Consider the following 18,608-nt stretch of genomic DNA (forward strand, 5'->3'; position numbering starts at 1 on the left):
TTGGCACGCGTTTGGGGAACTTTCCCCGCGGCACACTGGCTTAAACAACCTCCTCTGACCTGGGGCCTGGGCAGTGGGCACTGCAGGGGGCCCGATCGAAATGTCAGGGCCCCGATCGGTCCCCGTCCCCCAATCGGTCCCCGTCCCCCAATCCAGCCCTTGGACTGCTGGCGCCAGGGGCCGGGCCCCCCCAATTTTTCAATTTGGCCGGGCCCCTGACGCCAGTAGCGGTAGTACTGCCCTATCGGCGGCCCTGCTGCAGGGTATCCACCATTTATATACTGAAAAGTCTTCTGTGCAGGAGCTTCAATCTGCTAACTTCTGGCAGTTTTGCAGATGTGAACATAGCCCTAAGCCCTTCCTCATAGCTGTCACACGATATTAATGACTCCCTATGTGGCACCTCATAGGTCCCTACTTATAAATCCTAGTACTCCTTATCATCTATAGAATCTTTTTGTTATAGTGCGCCCTTATTTTGTTGCTATTTGTGTTACTACCAATACATAAGGTATTGTATAGTATTTACGGTGGTACAGCTGCACTGGACATCGCACTGTGTGTACAGGAGACCAGAGGTGTATACCTATAGGCACAGCAGCACTATATACAGAGTACATACGTTTGCATAGTTACAAGATACGATGAACCATGTAGATAAATTAGGGCGCTGCAGACATGTGTTGTAAATCCTGACTACAGTGTAAGGACCTGATTCTGCGCACTTCATTCACGTTAACCCTGTGTTTTTGCTTCCTCTAGCCCACGCTGACGTCACACTCAGCGAAATACACGTGAGCCATTGACATGCGTCACAGAAAAACTACATCTCCCACAGTTCCCTGCGGCGCCGTCCTTTTGATTGTTCCTGTTGCCTGGGTAACAGAGGGAAGATGGCGGTGTGCGGCTGATCTGTTGGGAGTGAAACGAAGGCTGCTGGATGGCAGAGTGTGACTGGGGGCTTCTGGCGGTCTGGCGGCATCCAGCCAAGCACAGTGTACATTAGGAGCGGTTCTCCAGCAGGTATATGACGTCTATGTTGTGCTGTAGTGTCCTGGCGCCTGTCATGTGTCCCCATGTTGTGCTCTCCTAGTCTAGCACTATGTACTCCAGCTCTGTCCTCAGTCTCCAGTACTGTTAGGGCAGGGGCAGGTCAGATGGGAGTTTGGCCTTGCTGGGCAGTCATTGTAAACTTTACATTGTGCCCATAGAGACTGCGCTGAAGATTTGTGTAGTAAGATACAGTAATGCTTCATTAAACTAGAAGTTGTGAACAATGGACTGTGAGTACACGTACAGTATATATATATATATATATATATATATATATAATATATTTACACTAGATTATATATATATATATATATATACTAGATTTTATATTTATATATATATATGGTCTAGTATACCTGCATTGCTCCAGATCTGCTGCTCTAATATTATTTTCTAATAGTATTGGTGACCCAGCTTATCCTCTTATGTGCTTCACTACCCAGTGACAGTCCTAGCAATAGGAGGAAGTTGTGACCTGTATTATGCATATTACACTGATGTGAGTTTTGCTAATATACATACCCTGTTTCCCTGAAAATAAGACAGTGTCTTATCTTAAATTTTGCTCCTAAAGATATGCCGTGTCTTATTTTCAGGGGATGTCTTGTGTTTATTTTTGTGTGCTGCTACCACCACTGCGCTACACAGATATGTGCTTGCTGCGCAAAGACTCTATGAAGAAAACCATTGCAGCCGGCTGAACACTGTGTGTAGTGCTCCGTGTGCACAGAAAAGCCGGCTGCTGCCGCTGCTGTGATACCGTGCGTTGTATCCATTGTTCCTGCTGTTGTGGGATGAGCTCTGAGAGTGGACCCCCAGTTACATACGATGAATAGTGTATGCACAGCAGGCATCTCCCAGGTCATCCTACAGCAGCAGGAACAGTGGATACAACGTATCGCAGCGGCGTCAGCAGCCGGCATACCTGTGCACACGGAACATGGCACACAGTGTTCAGATGGCTGCAATGTTTTTCTTCATACAATCGCGCAGAAAGATTATTATTATTGGGGGATGTCTTACTTTCGGGGTGCCTTATATTAGGCAATTCAACAAAACCTCTGCTATGTCTTGCTTTCGGGGATGACTTATTTTCAGGGAAACAGGGTAAATCATATTTTTATAAATAGAGAATCTTGTGTGTTTGATAGGAGTGATAACCTTCTTATAAATAATTGTAATAGCCATCTACCAACACTTCATTGTTTATTACAGTAAGGTAAGTAATACTACGATACAGATATGCTACAGTTATTTTAGGTCCTATTCTATTTAGAAACCGTTGTGTGAACAGAGCCATAGCCATACTGATTCTGCTTTTTGCATGCGATACCACCAGGCCTGTGCAGGAGATATGTGTGACTGCCCGCGGCTTTCCACACTATTGATAGCTGTTTACTGGCCGCCTCAATTGTAAGATGTGACTTTCCATGTATGTGCAATTTCCATGACTTCTGAGTGCCATTGTGAAGGAATGGTGTAAATGTAGAACATTTAATATCCAGGGAACTTCTGTGCAGCAGATGAACAGCATTCTATAGGCTGCGGATGAGAACTAAGGACAAACACATGGAGGTCGGTTTCCTTTTGTTGTCCTAGTTCATTGATGGCGAACCTTTTTGAGAACGAGTGCCCAAACTGCAACCCAAATCCCACTAAATTATCGCAGAGTGCCAACATGGCAATTTAACCTTACTACTCTGCGGATCCACAATTGTGGACATATACAGACCCCACAAATTTGAATTGTGTGAATGGGGTTTTACAGAGCTTGTACTGAGCTTGTACGGATATCTCCACAGGATACCACCTTCAAGTCACATTGGCATTCTGATCTGCCTTCAGTAGTGACACATAAAAAGGCACGAAGACTGTCACTGAGCGGAGGTAACCAAATATGAGGGCTCTGTGAATATTCTCATCCAATCCTGGCATTTGTAAAGCTTCAGACTGGGACTCTGCTATCCATTCCATTATAAAGGACTTATCTTTTAACCAAATCCTAAGTTGCCTGCTGACGTATAAACACCAAAAAGCAAGTGAAGAAACTATTGTGATTACTCGTGAATCCGATTCCCGATTATCTCCACTATGGATTTGTTGTATGCGTCCTGACAGGAACACAACTGAAAGTCACTTAGGCTCTAAAGGGAATTGTGACGGTTGCCCGCCGCTGGTCTCGACTGGGCTGTCTGCTCCAACAGTCCACATACTTGAGAAAGGGCAGAGAGCCCGAAATGCATAGTTTTTGGACATCAATTAAGAATATTTAGCAATATAAGGTGGAGCGCAATGATCATTATCCTTTGGTCCCATTGGCATTGTACGAATATCACATCTGCTATAAAACAGATACTGTGTGATATAAATAGTGAAGGGACCCCACACAGTACAGTCTGACCTGCAGTGGCCCCTACAGATTATTATATGTTCCACTTTTGGCCCCCACACAGTATTATATGCTCCACAATAGCCCCCTTCCCTACACAATATTAAATGCTCCACAATAGCCCCCCCTTCCCCGCACATTATTAAATGCTCCACAGTAGCCCCCCTCCCCACAGCGCATGAAATGATCGACAGTGGCCACACACACACACACACAATTATACTTACCTGAAGTCCCATAAAGAGACACCGGACGTCCTCTTCCTTTTGACTCCTTTTTGACGTACTTTATCATGCCTGCGCCGGAGCAGAGGTCACACTCTGCAGACAGTGTAGGCCAAAGTCATGCGGAATGCGACCTACACTGACAGCTTTCAGCTGGATGTGCATTTGAACATCCAGCTGAAAGAAAGGGATCGCTCACTAATGGAAAATCTGTACTTTTTAATGCTTTAACTTAGGGAGCGTTCACACTACCGTCGGAGTCCGACATGTAGTGTCCGCTCCTAGTGTCCGCTCAAAATCTGTCAGTGACACCTGTCATTTATCTCAATGGGCATCGGGTGCGTTCTTTTGCACTCCGTGCCCGTCCTTTCCTGTCCGCAAGTGAAGATGTCCGACTTCACAAGCGGACAGAGGAACCCTGCATGCAGGGTTTTTCTGTCCGCTTGTGAAGTCGGACATCTTCAATTGCGGACAGGAAAGGACGGGCACGGAGTGCAAAAGAATGCACCCGATGCCCATTGAGATGAATGACAGGTGTCACGGACACAGCTAGTGTCCGCTCCTAGTGTCCGTGACAGATTTTGAGCGGACACTACATGTCGGACACCGACGGTAGTGTGAACGCCCCCTTACCCAAATGATTTTGAGATTTGTTTTTTTTTTCGTGACACAATGTAGGTACATCATGTTACAGGTTAACAGTGATAAATATTTTTTGCATTTATTTATGAAAAAATAGGAAATTTAGTGTAAACTTGGAAAAATTTGCAATTTTTAATTGTGAAATCCTCTTCTTTTCAGACAGTCATACCATCCAAATACATTAGTAAATATTATTTTCCATCTCTGGCATCATATTGATATAATTTCTTAATTATCCTTCAATTTATTTTGGATGTTAGAAGGTGTTACAAGGCTAAGGCCTCTTGCAGATGACAGTGGCAGTGATCAGTGTGCTATCTATGTATTTCACAGATAGCACATTGACGCATTAATTTCTATGGGCTGTACACATGACCATGAATTACATGGTCACGTGTCCGTGGCGCAAAATATAGAATGGTTCCTATTCCTATTTGCAGCCCTTGCTTCCATGGCTCCTATCCATTTAATGAAAGGGGCCGCAGAAGCATGGGCAGCACACGGGTGACATTCGTGTGTTCCCCGTGCGCCACCTATGCCTTTAATTCACAGCCAGCCGGAAGCACATGGTCGGGTGCAACCAGCCTCACAGTAAATTTTTATTTATTTATTTATTTTTTCAGATTGAGATGAGAATTTCCCAATACCAATTCTGAACAGCATTTTGAAAGCTTGTATATTAGAAACCCTGAGGGGTTTCTTAATCACCTAATTCCTAGGGGTTTCTAAATCACCTCATTTTTAAAACTGCACAACTCAAATAATTCAAAAACACATTTGGGAAGTTTATTAACCCTTTAAACAGTTAATGAGAAAATCAAAATGGATGTGAAATTTAGACATTTCATCTTCATTTCAAGGATCTTATCTATGCTGGTAACTTATGTAATTTGAAGACTTTTCCTAACTGTATTGCTTTAGAAATTCTGCTTTGTTCTCCTGTTATGTGACCTTATTGCTCACATTGTTTACACAGCGTTGGGACCTATAGGACAAGTGGTGTCACTCACTCACTTCTCTTTCCAGCAGGACAATCAGTTCAGCTAATTGCATTTTGTTTTTACAGCATTCACTCGGCATTAAAAATTACATTATTATAAATGGAGAAAAATTCAGCAACCGTTCGCTCAGATCAGTTAAATGATAACTTTTAATTAAATATTACATCTTACAAAAAAGAAATTAAAAACATACAGGAGGGGGGAGCGGAAACACCAACCATGCAAGACGTGGGTCCTGGCTTACGTGTTTTGGGGAGGTTTATTCCCTTATTCATATCCTATGGGATGCCCCCACTATTCTCACCTCCTACCTCACACAGACCTCTAGGTGTCACTTCCCGCTATCCAAGCCCACTGTAGCGCTACTTCTCCCTCCCTTTTTTCTCTTGATTCCAGCTGGTTTTTATTTTTCCTTGTTTTCGCCCATGTTTCCATTGTATATTTCTTCTTGATATTCAATAGTAACCCTGATGTTTGATGCCTTCTTTCAGTCAATTTATGACTGCATTTCATTTTGATATGATGTGTACTATGTTCATTCTGGTTTTTATAATTTATTAAATACCTTTGAAACTAAGTTTTGAAGTTAATGCTTGGTGCGTTTTTTTTTTTTTTTTTTTTTTTTTTTTACACATTTTCCTTACCCGTTTTCCAAAATTCATAACTTTTTACATTTTTTGTGCAACAGAGATAGGCAGCCATGGATCTTATCAAGGTTTTAGGGTGGTCAGGAAATCTTGGGGGTAAAGGGGTGGAAATCTTCATCTGAACCGCCCAGATGACTTGATCACCATTGATCACAGTTAAGCCACTGGAATCGGAGTATTTTCCAATTTTGGCGGCTAGTCCCAGGTCTGAGCTGTGTAATAAAGCTAGAAGTCATGCCACAGATACAGCTCCTGTACCCACAGCATACTATTACGGCGCTGAGTGTTACTGTGCGCTCAGTGTGACCTAATAGTATGGCGCAGAGCAGGAAGGTCTATATTAGTACCTTCAATTTATCTGCTAATCCTAAAGGTTCACTTGCGTTTGCCTCTTACAGATATGTGAAATTAGATAATTTTCTACAATAAATGAATGACCTAGTCCCACAAATATAGAAAGGTTCACAAACTTTCAAGCACTGCTATAAATTAAATGAATACTTTATATGCACGAGAGAACTCTTGTACATGGTAGGTAATGTGCATCTTTCTTGCTGGTCTCTTCCCTCCCTTCTCCTTATGTCAGACAGCAGGTAATTGTAGTAAAGAGGATTGGAGCCCTACCACTGGCTGGCATGTTCAGCAACCTTAAGGAGATTACTGTTCTGCTGGGTATTCAGATCTGACATTTGCATTGAAGAGCATTTTCACTAAAACAGTGTCACAACTCCTCTGTAGCTACGAAGTAAGGGTGCATTTACACATGCAGCGAGATTACAGGGTATCTGGACAGATAGAAATGAATGCTTCCTGGTATCTGGTTATCTGCATTATAATTTAAGTGATATTAAATTTTTTATATTATTGTGATAAAATTCTATATGCCACATCACAGAGCAGACATGAGTCAAATTCATGTCTTAATAATACATTAATAATAATGAATTAGAATAATCATTAATTGTATTAATAATTGCTAAGGAGAAATGGTGGAAAGTGACTGTGAAACTTTGCCTATTTGTTTAAACACTGAGACGGGAACGGGCAGAGTGCTGGAGTGCAGGTGTATCAGCCCCAGGTTTCTGCAATATGTGTGGTCCAGAGCGGATCCGGAGTAGGCCTCAGCCCAGGTGTCGATCTTGGACTCATTACTGACCCATAAAAGGCTGCAGAGCCTGCAGTTCATGGCAGTTCCATGAGGTGAAAGGAGATGGATGGTTCGTTCTATCCTGTAACCCTGACTCTAGTGAGACAAAATTGTGCTTGTTTGGTTCTTACTTCAAGCCACACGTATAGTTAGGTTATCCGTTCTGTTCAGCTAGTGGCTCAGACGAGTAGGTATTTATTTTATTTTTGCCGAAGTTAAGGGCTCGTTCACACGTGAGCCCAGGGGAGGTTTTTGACAGCGGATTTCGCGTCAAAAGCCTCCCCTTACAATGGTGGTCTATGCAGACCGCCAGGCTTCTTTTTTCCGCTAGCGGCTTCCGCACCCGGCAGCACCCTCCTATGTCGGCTCATTTGACAGCGGAGGGAAAGCCGCGACCGCGATGGTCGCGGCAGGCGGGTTTTGACCAGAGAGAGACGCGGCTCACCGTGTCTCTCTTGGTGTCAAAACCTGCGCGGGCAGTTCACGTGTGAACTAGCCCTAAGGCTGTATTTTGTTTTGTTTATTTTTTTGTGCCTGAAGTCAAGGTTTATTTATTTTCCTATTTTTTTTTCTCTAAATATACCAGTTTGCTGCACATTTTGTGTTCCTTTCTTGACTGTTTGGGTCCGCACCACTGCTTCTGCCGAGCTAACTTCCCCACTACACATACAAATGCATTCTAAAAAGGCGACTCAAAACCAACATAACTATGGTGATTGCTATTTTTTTTTTTATGTATTTACACCACAATATTATCCAAAGCTGTCTTTCTCTTATTCCTTATTCACCATTACCATTCAGTGAGATGCATCATGGGAAATGGAATTTTTTTCACAGATTTATTGTATGTAAACAACAGTGATACAAGGAGTCTCAAGTAAAATAAAGCCAAGCAAAGGGTGCACAAGGGAACAGTGAGTATCTAGCACTACTGAGGATGTATTTGCAGATAATTTTTGAAAGCTTGATAACCCTTTTTAAGTTCAGTCAGGCAGGGGTGTGTGATTCAGAGGCAGCCAGTGTTGAGATTCATATAGGCACATGTATTTTTTTTTATAGAATTCGGCATAGATTTTGGCCCCCCGACTCCCTATAATTGAAGTCAATGGTAAAGTAGACCCTTTACTGTTTAGCCTTCCAGAGATGACACAGGATTGAAGAATTACATCTCTGGTTGTGAAACCATGTTTTAATTTTCAGACTACCTACTGTTGCTGACTGGCATTGTGTTTTATGAATCATGTGGGTGTTTGGAGCAGGGAGACTTAGCAACACATAACCTAACCCCCACCATTCTGTTGTTTGCAGGGTCTGCAGTTATGTCACTTTTCAAAGCCCGTGATTGGTGGTCCGCCACACTGGGAGAAAATGAGGAATTTGACCAAGGATGTTTGTCTGTAGCTGATGTTGATAACAGCGGTTCTGGACAAGGTAACTGTGTGTGTTCACTTGTTTGCCCAATAACTGCTCATATACGATTTGGTATGAAGTGAAATCTGTTCACAGAATGCAGCGCTGGGTGCTAATCCAGCCAAAGACAACATCTGCAAGGAGTTTGTAGGTTCTCCCTGTGTTTGCATGGGTTTCCTCCCACACTCCAAGAGAGGGAGTTTAGATTGTCCCATTTAAGGCGCACAGTGTTTACAATATGGGAGCCTTCACACGATGTAACGCTGCGCTCATTCTGATCGTAAAAACACATTCAGAATCAGCGCGTAAAAAGCAGATCCCATTCATTTCAATGGGAGCCGGCATACGAGCGCTCTCCATTGAAATTAATGGGCTGCTTTTTTCCCCTATTGGTTTCAATGTGATACGCGTGTAATACATTGAAAGCATAGGGAAAAAAGCCTCCCATTGATTTCAATGGGGAGCGCACGTATGCCGGCTCCCATTGAAATGAATGGGATCTGCTTTGTACGCACTGATTCTGAACGTGCTTTACGTTCAGAATCAGCTCAGCGTATACTTAGTGTGAATGCACCCTATCTCTGTAAAACGCTATGGACTATGATGGCGCTATATAAGTAAGCAAAATAAAAGCACAAATTAAATAAGTAAGCAGCCATGCAGGTTATTGTTCAGGGTGAAACACGGCGTTTTGCAGTAATAATGTAAATGTAGCATTTTGCATTGTCTACAGTATCTTTATGTCATTCCTAAAGTGGACTATGAACATTAAGGAATAGAGATGAGCGAGTAGTATTCAATCGAATACCTCCCCTGCATAATTATTGGTGTAATCGGTCGAATACCACGAGGTAAATGCAGTAAAAATTTGATGCCCCTCCCACCTTCCCTAGTGCTTTTTTACACCAATAGCTATGCAGAGGAGGTATTCGATCAAATACTACTCGCTCATCTCTATTAAGGAACTATTAGAATATACAACCAACATTAATCAGATGTAAAATGCCTCCCAAACCAATAGTGCATTGTAGGGGCCTTTAATGTGAGCAGAAACATATATTTGTGGATACAAACTGATAAAACAATACAGATATAATCATATTCTTCTGGATATGCAAATTGGTCTATAAAGTGCACTAAGGTGGGCCTAGCTTCTCAGATTTGCCTATAGACATAATGGTCTGTCTCTTCTATATTATCACCAACCATTGCTGCTCCTTTAGCTATGACTGAGATTTTCAGCCTCTACCTGAAAAAATATATAAAATCTTTTATACAATGTCTTTTACTGGTGCATGGTTCTCTTTCTCTTATTAATCCTTCCATATGCTTGCTAATCTTATTGTCTTATTTTTATATATTTTTTTAGACAAAATTATTGTTGGTAGTTACAGTGGATTCCTCCGCATATTCTCTCCTCAACCTTCGAAAGCTGAGGATGGCGTTCAGGCTGAAGATTTGTTGCTCGAGGTCCAGCTACGCGATCCAGTTCTCCAAGTAGAAGTAGGAAAGTTTGTATCGTAAGTATTTCCTGTAAGCCAGCCTTGTCACCAGTCATTCTGCTAAAACTGTCACTTTTCTACCAAATAAAAGGCTAAAATTAGTAGGCCCCTGCTTTATTTTATATACTGTAGGTTTGTTACATGAAGGCTTCAGCTAACCGGGCAACAGTTGCATAGCAAAGCTCCCTTGGTACTGCCTAGCAATATATGTGCACTGGGGAGATTTTAGTATTTGGAAAAAGAATCACTGTTGTACGTATAAATGTATCGCCCTTTTAGAGGCATGCCAGGTTTACGCCTTGTAAATGCTGCATTACTGGGATTCAGAATTATAAAATCCCTGTTGTCTGTTGCCTGTTATGGCCTTACAGACCATAGAAAATCTTTGTGTCAGTACGTTTAGAGAGCCATGACCAACATTTTTTTTTTTTAATCAACATACGGTATATGACTAAGGGGAGAACTTCCCTGAAACACGTAAGCGGTTTTGTATTTATGTCCTGTAGGGGATTTATTTCCCTGTTTTTTACTTTTTAATACGTATTAAAAGCTAAGTTTTATGGAATTTCAACTTGCCTGGTTGCTGGAACAAACAGACATTTATTTGGATCTATCTGTATCCCACACCAAACAGATTGTGTTTGTGCATCAGAAGTCTTAAGAGGACCTTGCTTCATTTATATACCATCTGTGAGAGGGCTGTGTGTCTTTTTTGTTTTTCATAGCCATAGCCTTCATTTTTTTCTGGACAAGGTGAATTATTGCACATTTTGGGGAACTTATAACTTGGTAAACGTATATGAAAATGCAAGAGGTATAAAACTATAAATGTTTTGTATTTCACTTTTTACACCAATGACTATGAGGTGTACATGATATCTTAGGGGGCGTTCACACTACCGTCGGTGTCCGACATGTAGTGTCCGCTCAAAATCTGTCACGGACACTACGAGCGGACACTAGATGTGTCCGTGACACCTGTCATTCACTTGAATGGGCATCGGGTGCGTTCTTTTGCACTCCGTGCCCGTCCTTCCCTGTCCGCAAGAGAAGATGTCAAGCGGACAGAAAAACCCTGCATGCAGGATTCCTCTGTCCGCTTGAGAAGTCGGACATCTTCTCTTGCGGACAGGGAAGGACGGGCACGGAGTGCAAAAGAACGCCATTTGTATAGAGGTCACTATTGAGGCCTGTGATTGGCTGCAGCATGGGCCTGCCCCCAAGCAAGAGATTGCTGCAGGTGTCAGGTGGAACCTGTAAACAGAAGCTGCTGACACTTGATACAATGTACCTGGGAGAGGCGAATAAACTTTTTGCAGCATGATGGAGCCTTTTTAAAAATGAGCTGGACAAGTCCTTTAATTTGCCAGATCGGAGATGACACCAATCCCGACATATTTAGCAGGAGCAGGATTGGGTATTACAGCCATGCTTTCCACACTAATCTCTGGACTACTTCGCTCAGTACCCATAGGAACGTTATCTGTTGCATTGCAGGAATTTGTAGATTCATCATCAAGACATGAACTAGGTTTTATTTTTGTTTCTGTCTTCTTTTTTTCTGGTTACCCCTGAATTATGGTCTGAGATATACAGTATATATATATTTATTAGATTAGAATTTGCAGTGTGTTTTTTTTTCTGTCTAAGTTGCATATGTACTGGCATATGTTCAGTAAATCAGAAAAGACACACTGACTGAGGATATGGCTACCTCCTCCGTTGTGTTTGCCTTGTTTTTAAATCACATTAAGAAGATTCAGTTCTAAGCTTCTTACATCAGAAGCAGATCATTTAAAAGACACAATTGCTTCAGACTCGAGAGGATTAATTGCAGGTAAAAACACAGAAAATTCATGTCCAATTCTGCTGTCCTGTTTAACATCTGGCTGCCAGGTGACTAGTTATTTACTATCTGATTTGGATGTGATTTCTGGCATCTTAGGGAAAGTAAAATTACATTTTCCAAATAATATTGAAACTTATTTGGTGCATCATCAGTTTTTCTCAAGTTATTTATTTGTTCATGATGGATAAAGTTATTTCACGTTTTATGTAGCAGTAAGCATTTTACCTATTATTATTATGAAGAGAGGAAAAAAAATCCATTATGGCAAAAGAATGTGTTCTTTAGACAAGGCTTTGATCACACTGGCATCTTAAAATTCCGTTCTGCTCCTTCAGAGGACAAGAACAGACAAATGGACCACAAAAATAATGTACACCAACACAGCTCCAGGGACCTTACCTACTATAATGGGGTCAATTGGTTGTCCATCTTCTTTAACTGAAATTAGTGGACAAAAGAGTCAGGCTTGCAGGAGTCATCTGCTGACCGCAAGTGCTAGATAAGGCCTGTTAGATAAGGCCTAGTGCTAGATATTGTCTGGTACCTGGGCAACAAGCTGCAAACACTAAGGATTATATAATGAATGGCAACCAGTACAAGATAGATAAAGTAAAGTATTGGGTAAAACACTTTAAGGCTGCATTCACACAGAGTAACGTCAGGCGTCATTTGTGTGTAATTTGTGTGTCTTTTACGGCCGTCATAAAACGTTTACATAGAGTTCTATAGGAAAAGACAGCCGTCATTTACGGCCGTCATTTACGGCCGTCATTACAATGACGGCCGTAAACGACGGCCGTAAATGACGGCTGTCTTTTCCTATAGAACTCTATGTAAACGTTTTATGACGGCCGTAAAAGACACACAAATTACACACAAATGACGCCTGGCGTTACTCTGTGTAAATGCAGCCTAAGGGTGCTTAAAGGGGTTGTCCAGGTAAAAATGAACAAAAAAAAAAGTTTTTATATCGAAGGGGGCGGTGAAAAAAAAAAATCATACTCTCCTTGCTCCGGTGCCTCCCATAACAGGCCTCCTGGCCTGTTGTTGTCTTCCGTAAGAGTCCCTCCGCACATGACCGCTGAGGCCAATCAGCAGTCTCAGCGAAGGGCACATGACGTCACTACATGTCACGTCCCGGGGTCTCTTCCTGAGGCCAATCAGCAGCAATGAGAGGGATGCCCAAAGTCACAGCCGGCGAGCAGTTCTACCTTGAAAAGAAGCCGGAACAGCAAGATTGGACCACTCTGGGAGGACACTGGAGCATCGTGGACAGGAGAGTATGATTATTATTTAGATATTGCTATAGTTAAAAATCCTTGTCACCTCTCCTGATTTTTCTGTTTTAGTAAATACTTGTGTTGACCATGACATGAAACTTTTGGAGTATCTCTTATGAGAAATCAGCAGTGCCGTGCTTCTCTGTTACTCATACTAGAAATGTATGGTTAGTGATAACTGGCTGTTACCATTCCCTTTGTCTGTGGGTCTTGGCCCTGTCCGGTGCTGCATCAGAGTCATGATTTATAAGGAGACCCCCTAATCACTATATTCATTTCCGGTTCTCAGTTTATTCATATATTTCTTTGGTAAATGACAGAAGAAAGGGACACATGGCAGAGGTATGAGGAAAGATGCTGCAGAATTATTATTTCTTGAGGAGTACATGTACTTGCTGAAACTGAAATGTCTGCAATCAAAAGTTCCTTTTTATTTGCTTTGTTCATTGACATCTGAAGTTATTCTTTCACAGGGTGCACATCTATTTGAGTCCTGCTTTTATTGCTGTTGTATCTATAGATATAACAAATAATTTTATCTGGGATTTAGCCAGCAAGTGCAAGTGGACACTTTCTTGGATTGTTTCGATGATGTTAACTGAACATCTCCATAGCCTTTAATAAACCTGACTAATAAACTATGCCAAAACAGTGTCTTTTTGGGACAACTAGTGTCTCACTGAGTAATAGATATTGGTACTTATATTTTTAATGTCAATGGAAACCATAGTTGAATGCATTTAGACTTGATTTTGGAAAAAAATATACTAACTGTACTTTTCATTTTCTTCATATTCTTTCTAGGGGTACAGAACTTCTTCATCTTGCTGTGTTACATCCAAAAAAGCTTTGTGTTTATTCAGTCTCAGGTAAAATTATATATAAAATATATTTGTAAAATTCTCTGTTTTCAGGGCTGTGGAGTTGGAAGGCCAAACCTCCGACTCTGACACCTCTAATTTTCCACAGTCTGACTTTGACTTCTGCTCCATCACCCAAGGTCAGACAGAAGCATTGAAGCTCCTCAAATTCAGGAAAATGTTGTGATCAAATTTTTAAGAAAGTGAATCTGTAACAAGTTATACATCTGAATAGTTCTACTATATATATATATATATATATATATATATATATATATATATATATATATATATATATATATATATACACTCACCGGCCACTTTATTAGGTACACCATGCTAGTAACGGGTTGGACCCCCTTTTGCCTTCAGAACTGCCTCAATTCTTCGTGGCATAGATTCAACAAGGTGCTGGAAGCATTCCTCAGAGATTTTGGTCCATATTGACATGATGGCATCACACAGTTGCCGCAGATTTTGTCGGCTGCACATCCATGATGCGAATCTCCCGTTCCACCACATCCCAAAGATGCTCTATTGGATTGAGATCTGGTGACTGTGGAGGCCATTGGAGTACAGTGAACTCATTGTCATGTTCAAGAAACCAGTCTGAGATGATTCCAGCTTTATGACATGGCGCATTATCCTGCTGAAAGTAGCCATCAGATGTTGGGTACATTGTGGTCATAAAGGGATGGACATGGTCAGCAACAATACTCAGGTAGGCTTTGGCGTTGCAACGATGCTCAATTGGTACCAAGGGGCCCAAAGAGTGCCAAGAAAATATTCCCCACACCATGACACCACCACCACCAGCCTGAACCGTTGATACAAGGCAGGATGGATCCATGCTTTCATGTTGTTGACGCCAAATTCTGACCCTACCATCCGAATGTCGCAGCAGAAATCGAGACTCATCAGACCAGGCAACGTTTTTCCAATCTTCAATTGTCCAATTTCGATGAGCTTGTGCAAATTGTAGCCTCAGTTTCCTGTTCTTAGCTGAAAGGAGTGGCACCCGGTGTGGTCTTCTGCTGCTGTAGCCCATCTGCCTCAAAGTTCGACGTACTGTGCGTTCAGAGATGCTCTTCTGGCTACCTTGGTTGTAACGGGTGGCTATTTGAGTCACTGTTGCCTTTCTATCAGCTCGAACCAGTCTGGCCATTCTCCTCTGACCTCTGGCATCAACAACGCATTTCCGCCCACAGAACTGCCGCTCACTGGATGTTTTTTCTTTTTCGGACCATTCTCTGTAAACCCTAGAGATGGTTGTGCGTGAAAATCCCAGTAGATCAGCAGTTTCTGAAATACTCAGACCAGCCCTTCTGGCACCAACAACCATGCCACGTTCAAAGGCACTCAAATCACCTTTCTTCCCCATACTGATGCTCGGTTTGAACTGCAGGAGATTGTCTTGACCATGTCTACATGCCTAAATGCACTGAGTTGCCGCCATGTGATTGGCTGATTAGAAAATAAGTGTTAACGAGCAGTTGGACAGGTGTACCTAATAAAGTGGCCGGTGAGTGTGTATGTATATATATACATATATATATATACATATATATATATATATATATATATATATATATATATATATATATATATATATATAATAAAGCTCAGCTCCCTTTAAGTGAATGTAATGCAAAGCTCCATTTTTTTGGGACAAGGAGTTGATTCTGAAAGAAAAGAAGGGTCTTGCTTCGATTCTTATATAAAGCAGATTTTTGCCATCGGGCAGGAGTGGTGGTCTAAAATTCATGGTAATAACAGATAGGACTATATTTGGCTGCAGTCTTGCTGGTAGTATTTAGCCATGAGTTTGATCTACCAAAAGTAAGATCCACAATATGGACTTGAGATTAAAAAAAAAAAAAAAAAAAAAAATGTCTTCCCATGACAACATTTTCTATCTATGTTATGACAAGATTAGTGGTATTACAGGAATGTTTTTCTGCTTCCATATTTACTATAAAGGGGTTTTCCCACTTTTTACTGATTTTCACAAATGCAGTTTGTGAATGTGTAATGGCGTAACCAACTGTAATCTGCAAATTGGGTTTTGCTGTCTGCTTGAAAAGTCGGACATCTTTGGGAACGGACACTTAAGGACAGACACAGTGTAAAACAACGCACCCGATGTCCATTTAAATCAATGCAAAATGTCATGGACACAGCTAGTGTCCGATGCCAATGTCCGCACAAGATTTAGAACGGACTTTAGCAGCGGACACTAGCTGTCGGACACTGACAGTAGTGTGAATGCCCCTAAGATGGCAGCAACTGCAACATCTACAGGCGTAGTAAAAGAAACAACCATTGCTATCTTAGATGCTATGTTTACAACTATATTGGGTACAGGTCAGGCTTCACAGCAAGAGCCAAGGTAAGCCCTGAACTGGATTACTACTTGTTATGCCATTACATTTCTGTATGGCTTTTGTGAAAATTCTCTCAAAAGTGTTCAACCTCTTTAAAGGTATTCTATCATTAAAATTGTATTTTTTCTGCCTACCATGTTGGAATAGCCTTAAGAAAGGCTATTCTTCTCCTACCTTTAGATGTCTTCTCCGGGCCGCCATTCGGTAGAAATCACGGTTTTCATTGGTATGCAAATGAGTTCTCTCGCAGCACTGGGTGTGGGCCCCATGCCTCAAACAGCATTGGGAGCATACCCAATGCTGCAAGAGAACTCTCCAGCACCACCTCCATCTTCGTCTGGAACGCCCTCTCTGCATATCTTCTTCTAGGCCTCGGGCAAAGCCAACTGCATGCCCGCCAGCCACAAGAAAATGGCCACTTACACTTACTGTATAAGCGGCCATTTTCTTGTGGCTGGCGGGCATGCACAGTTTTAACCCAGCGCCGGCAGAAGATGCGAAGAGAGGCCGTTCCAGACGAAGATGGAGGCGGCGCTGGAGAGTTCTCTCGCAGCATTTGGGACGTCTCCAGTGCTGCGAGAGAACTCATTTGCATAGCGACGAAAACCTGGATTTCTATGAAACAGCAGCTCGGAGAAGACATCTAAAGGTAGGAGAGGAATAGCCTTTCTTAAGGCTATTCTGACGAGGTAGGCAGAAAAAATACAATTTTAATGATTGAATCCCATTAATTTCCTTACCTATACACATATAGCTGGTATGATGTTGGCAATGATATAGACCTTATGAGGAACCAAATGTGGTTCACCATCAGAGTCCTGTAATAATTCTACAAAGTTTCAGGTTCATTTTATAAAACTTTTGAAAATCTTTAGCACTTGCAGAAAGAGCCAATGATTTGTTGTGGATTCTCCACATTGACTTCAATTGGAAAGTTAAAATCTGCTACCAGATACTTGTATTTTACTTAGAATTACCAGCAAATCTTCAGGTGTTGAAAATTTTCTAAAATAAAATAAAAAGAAACAGTATTTTCACCTCTTTAGGGTATGTTCACATGGCGGAAAATAGATTCTGCGTGTGAACATACCACGCAGCTAGCCACGACGGAATGCCAGTGCAGTGCACCAGCATCCTATTGTAACATTCCACTCCGGAATAGGCCAGAAGGAATGGGCCTATTCAGGAGGGAGTCTCACACCGTGGACGCCGCAGGTGAGTCGGCCGCGGAATCCACGGCAAGATAGGTCATCTCGTTTCTTTTTTCCGCTACTAGCAAGTGGAAAAAAGAATGGCTCAATGGGAGCCATTTTAGCAGGCGGATTTTGAGGCGATTCCACGTCAAAATCCACTGGCAAAAACTCAGTGTGAACTAACCCTTAGTCTTATGCTGCTCCTGTGATGAGGATTCCCTGATTTGACAGCCAGTCTTGGTTTACTGATTTCTTCTGAACACCTGCCATGTTGAAACTGACCTCTTCAGCCAATCTCAGGCTTCAGAGGTCACATGTGTAGACATGTCAATGCTGGAAGTACAGAAACTAACCTAGTACAGACTAGGAAGACTTTGGAACAGGAGTAGTGGAAATCAAGTATACAGGCCTTATTTGTTTGTTTCTGGAATTGTGGTATAAATTGTGCAACAAAGTCCTCACCAAAATCAATATATTTTATTGCAGATTTTTGCATTTTTCCCTGTGGATTCTGAATGGGATTTGGTGTGGATAATTCCTGTGTGAACATAGCCTAAGAAACACACTGCAAAACACTTATTACACTTCCATTGTCCTCAGTGGATAAGATGGAGTTTTGATGCCAACTGGTCAAAAGATCTCAGTTTGCATTGTGTTATACATTTTGTGATTCATTTGTTTATCTTTAAAAGTCATCCATGATTCTTAAAGTCTCAGTGTAACTTTTTGTTTTTATCTCTTTTCCTGCAGGCACCTTAGGAAATGTAGAACACGGAAATCAATATCAGATTAAATTGATGTATGAACATAATCTTCAGAGAACAGCTTGCAACATGACTCATGGCCCATTTGGAGGAGTTAAAGGTATGTTGTGAATTGACCATAAAACTTATAAATGTTGTTCCATGTTCGTGCAGTGTAATATATTAACTGTAATGTATACTATAATATGCTGAATTTAGATTATGCACATAAATTGGTTTTGGGGATTTGTTTTATTTTGTATGAACAGAGAAAAATAAAATGT

General features: G+C 41.6%; 1 protein-coding gene across 2 annotated transcripts in view; it reads left to right on the forward strand.

Moving 5' to 3' along the window:
• The first annotated feature begins 856 nt into the window (after positions 1-856).
• The window catches only part of BBS9 (Bardet-Biedl syndrome 9), a 273,973-nt gene continuing 256,221 nt past the window's right edge, over positions 857-18,608 (forward strand). The window contains exons 1-5 of one of the 2 annotated variants that reach the window (XM_075271098.1): positions 857-1,023; positions 8,412-8,534; positions 9,883-10,033; positions 13,949-14,013; positions 18,332-18,445. In XM_075271098.1, coding sequence (XP_075127199.1) covers positions 8,423-8,534; positions 9,883-10,033; positions 13,949-14,013; positions 18,332-18,445 — 442 coding nt within the window. In that variant the 5' untranslated portion in view covers positions 857-1,023; positions 8,412-8,422. Of the gene's footprint in view, positions 1,024-8,411; positions 8,535-9,882; positions 10,034-13,948; positions 14,014-18,331; positions 18,446-18,608 lie in introns of those variants that run through there. The other variant, XM_075271099.1, reaches the window with a different exon arrangement.

The sequence above is a fragment of the Leptodactylus fuscus genome, chromosome 4 (assembly GCF_031893055.1).
Source record: "Leptodactylus fuscus isolate aLepFus1 chromosome 4, aLepFus1.hap2, whole genome shotgun sequence".
NCBI classification, from domain to species: Eukaryota; Metazoa; Chordata; class Amphibia; order Anura; family Leptodactylidae; genus Leptodactylus; species Leptodactylus fuscus.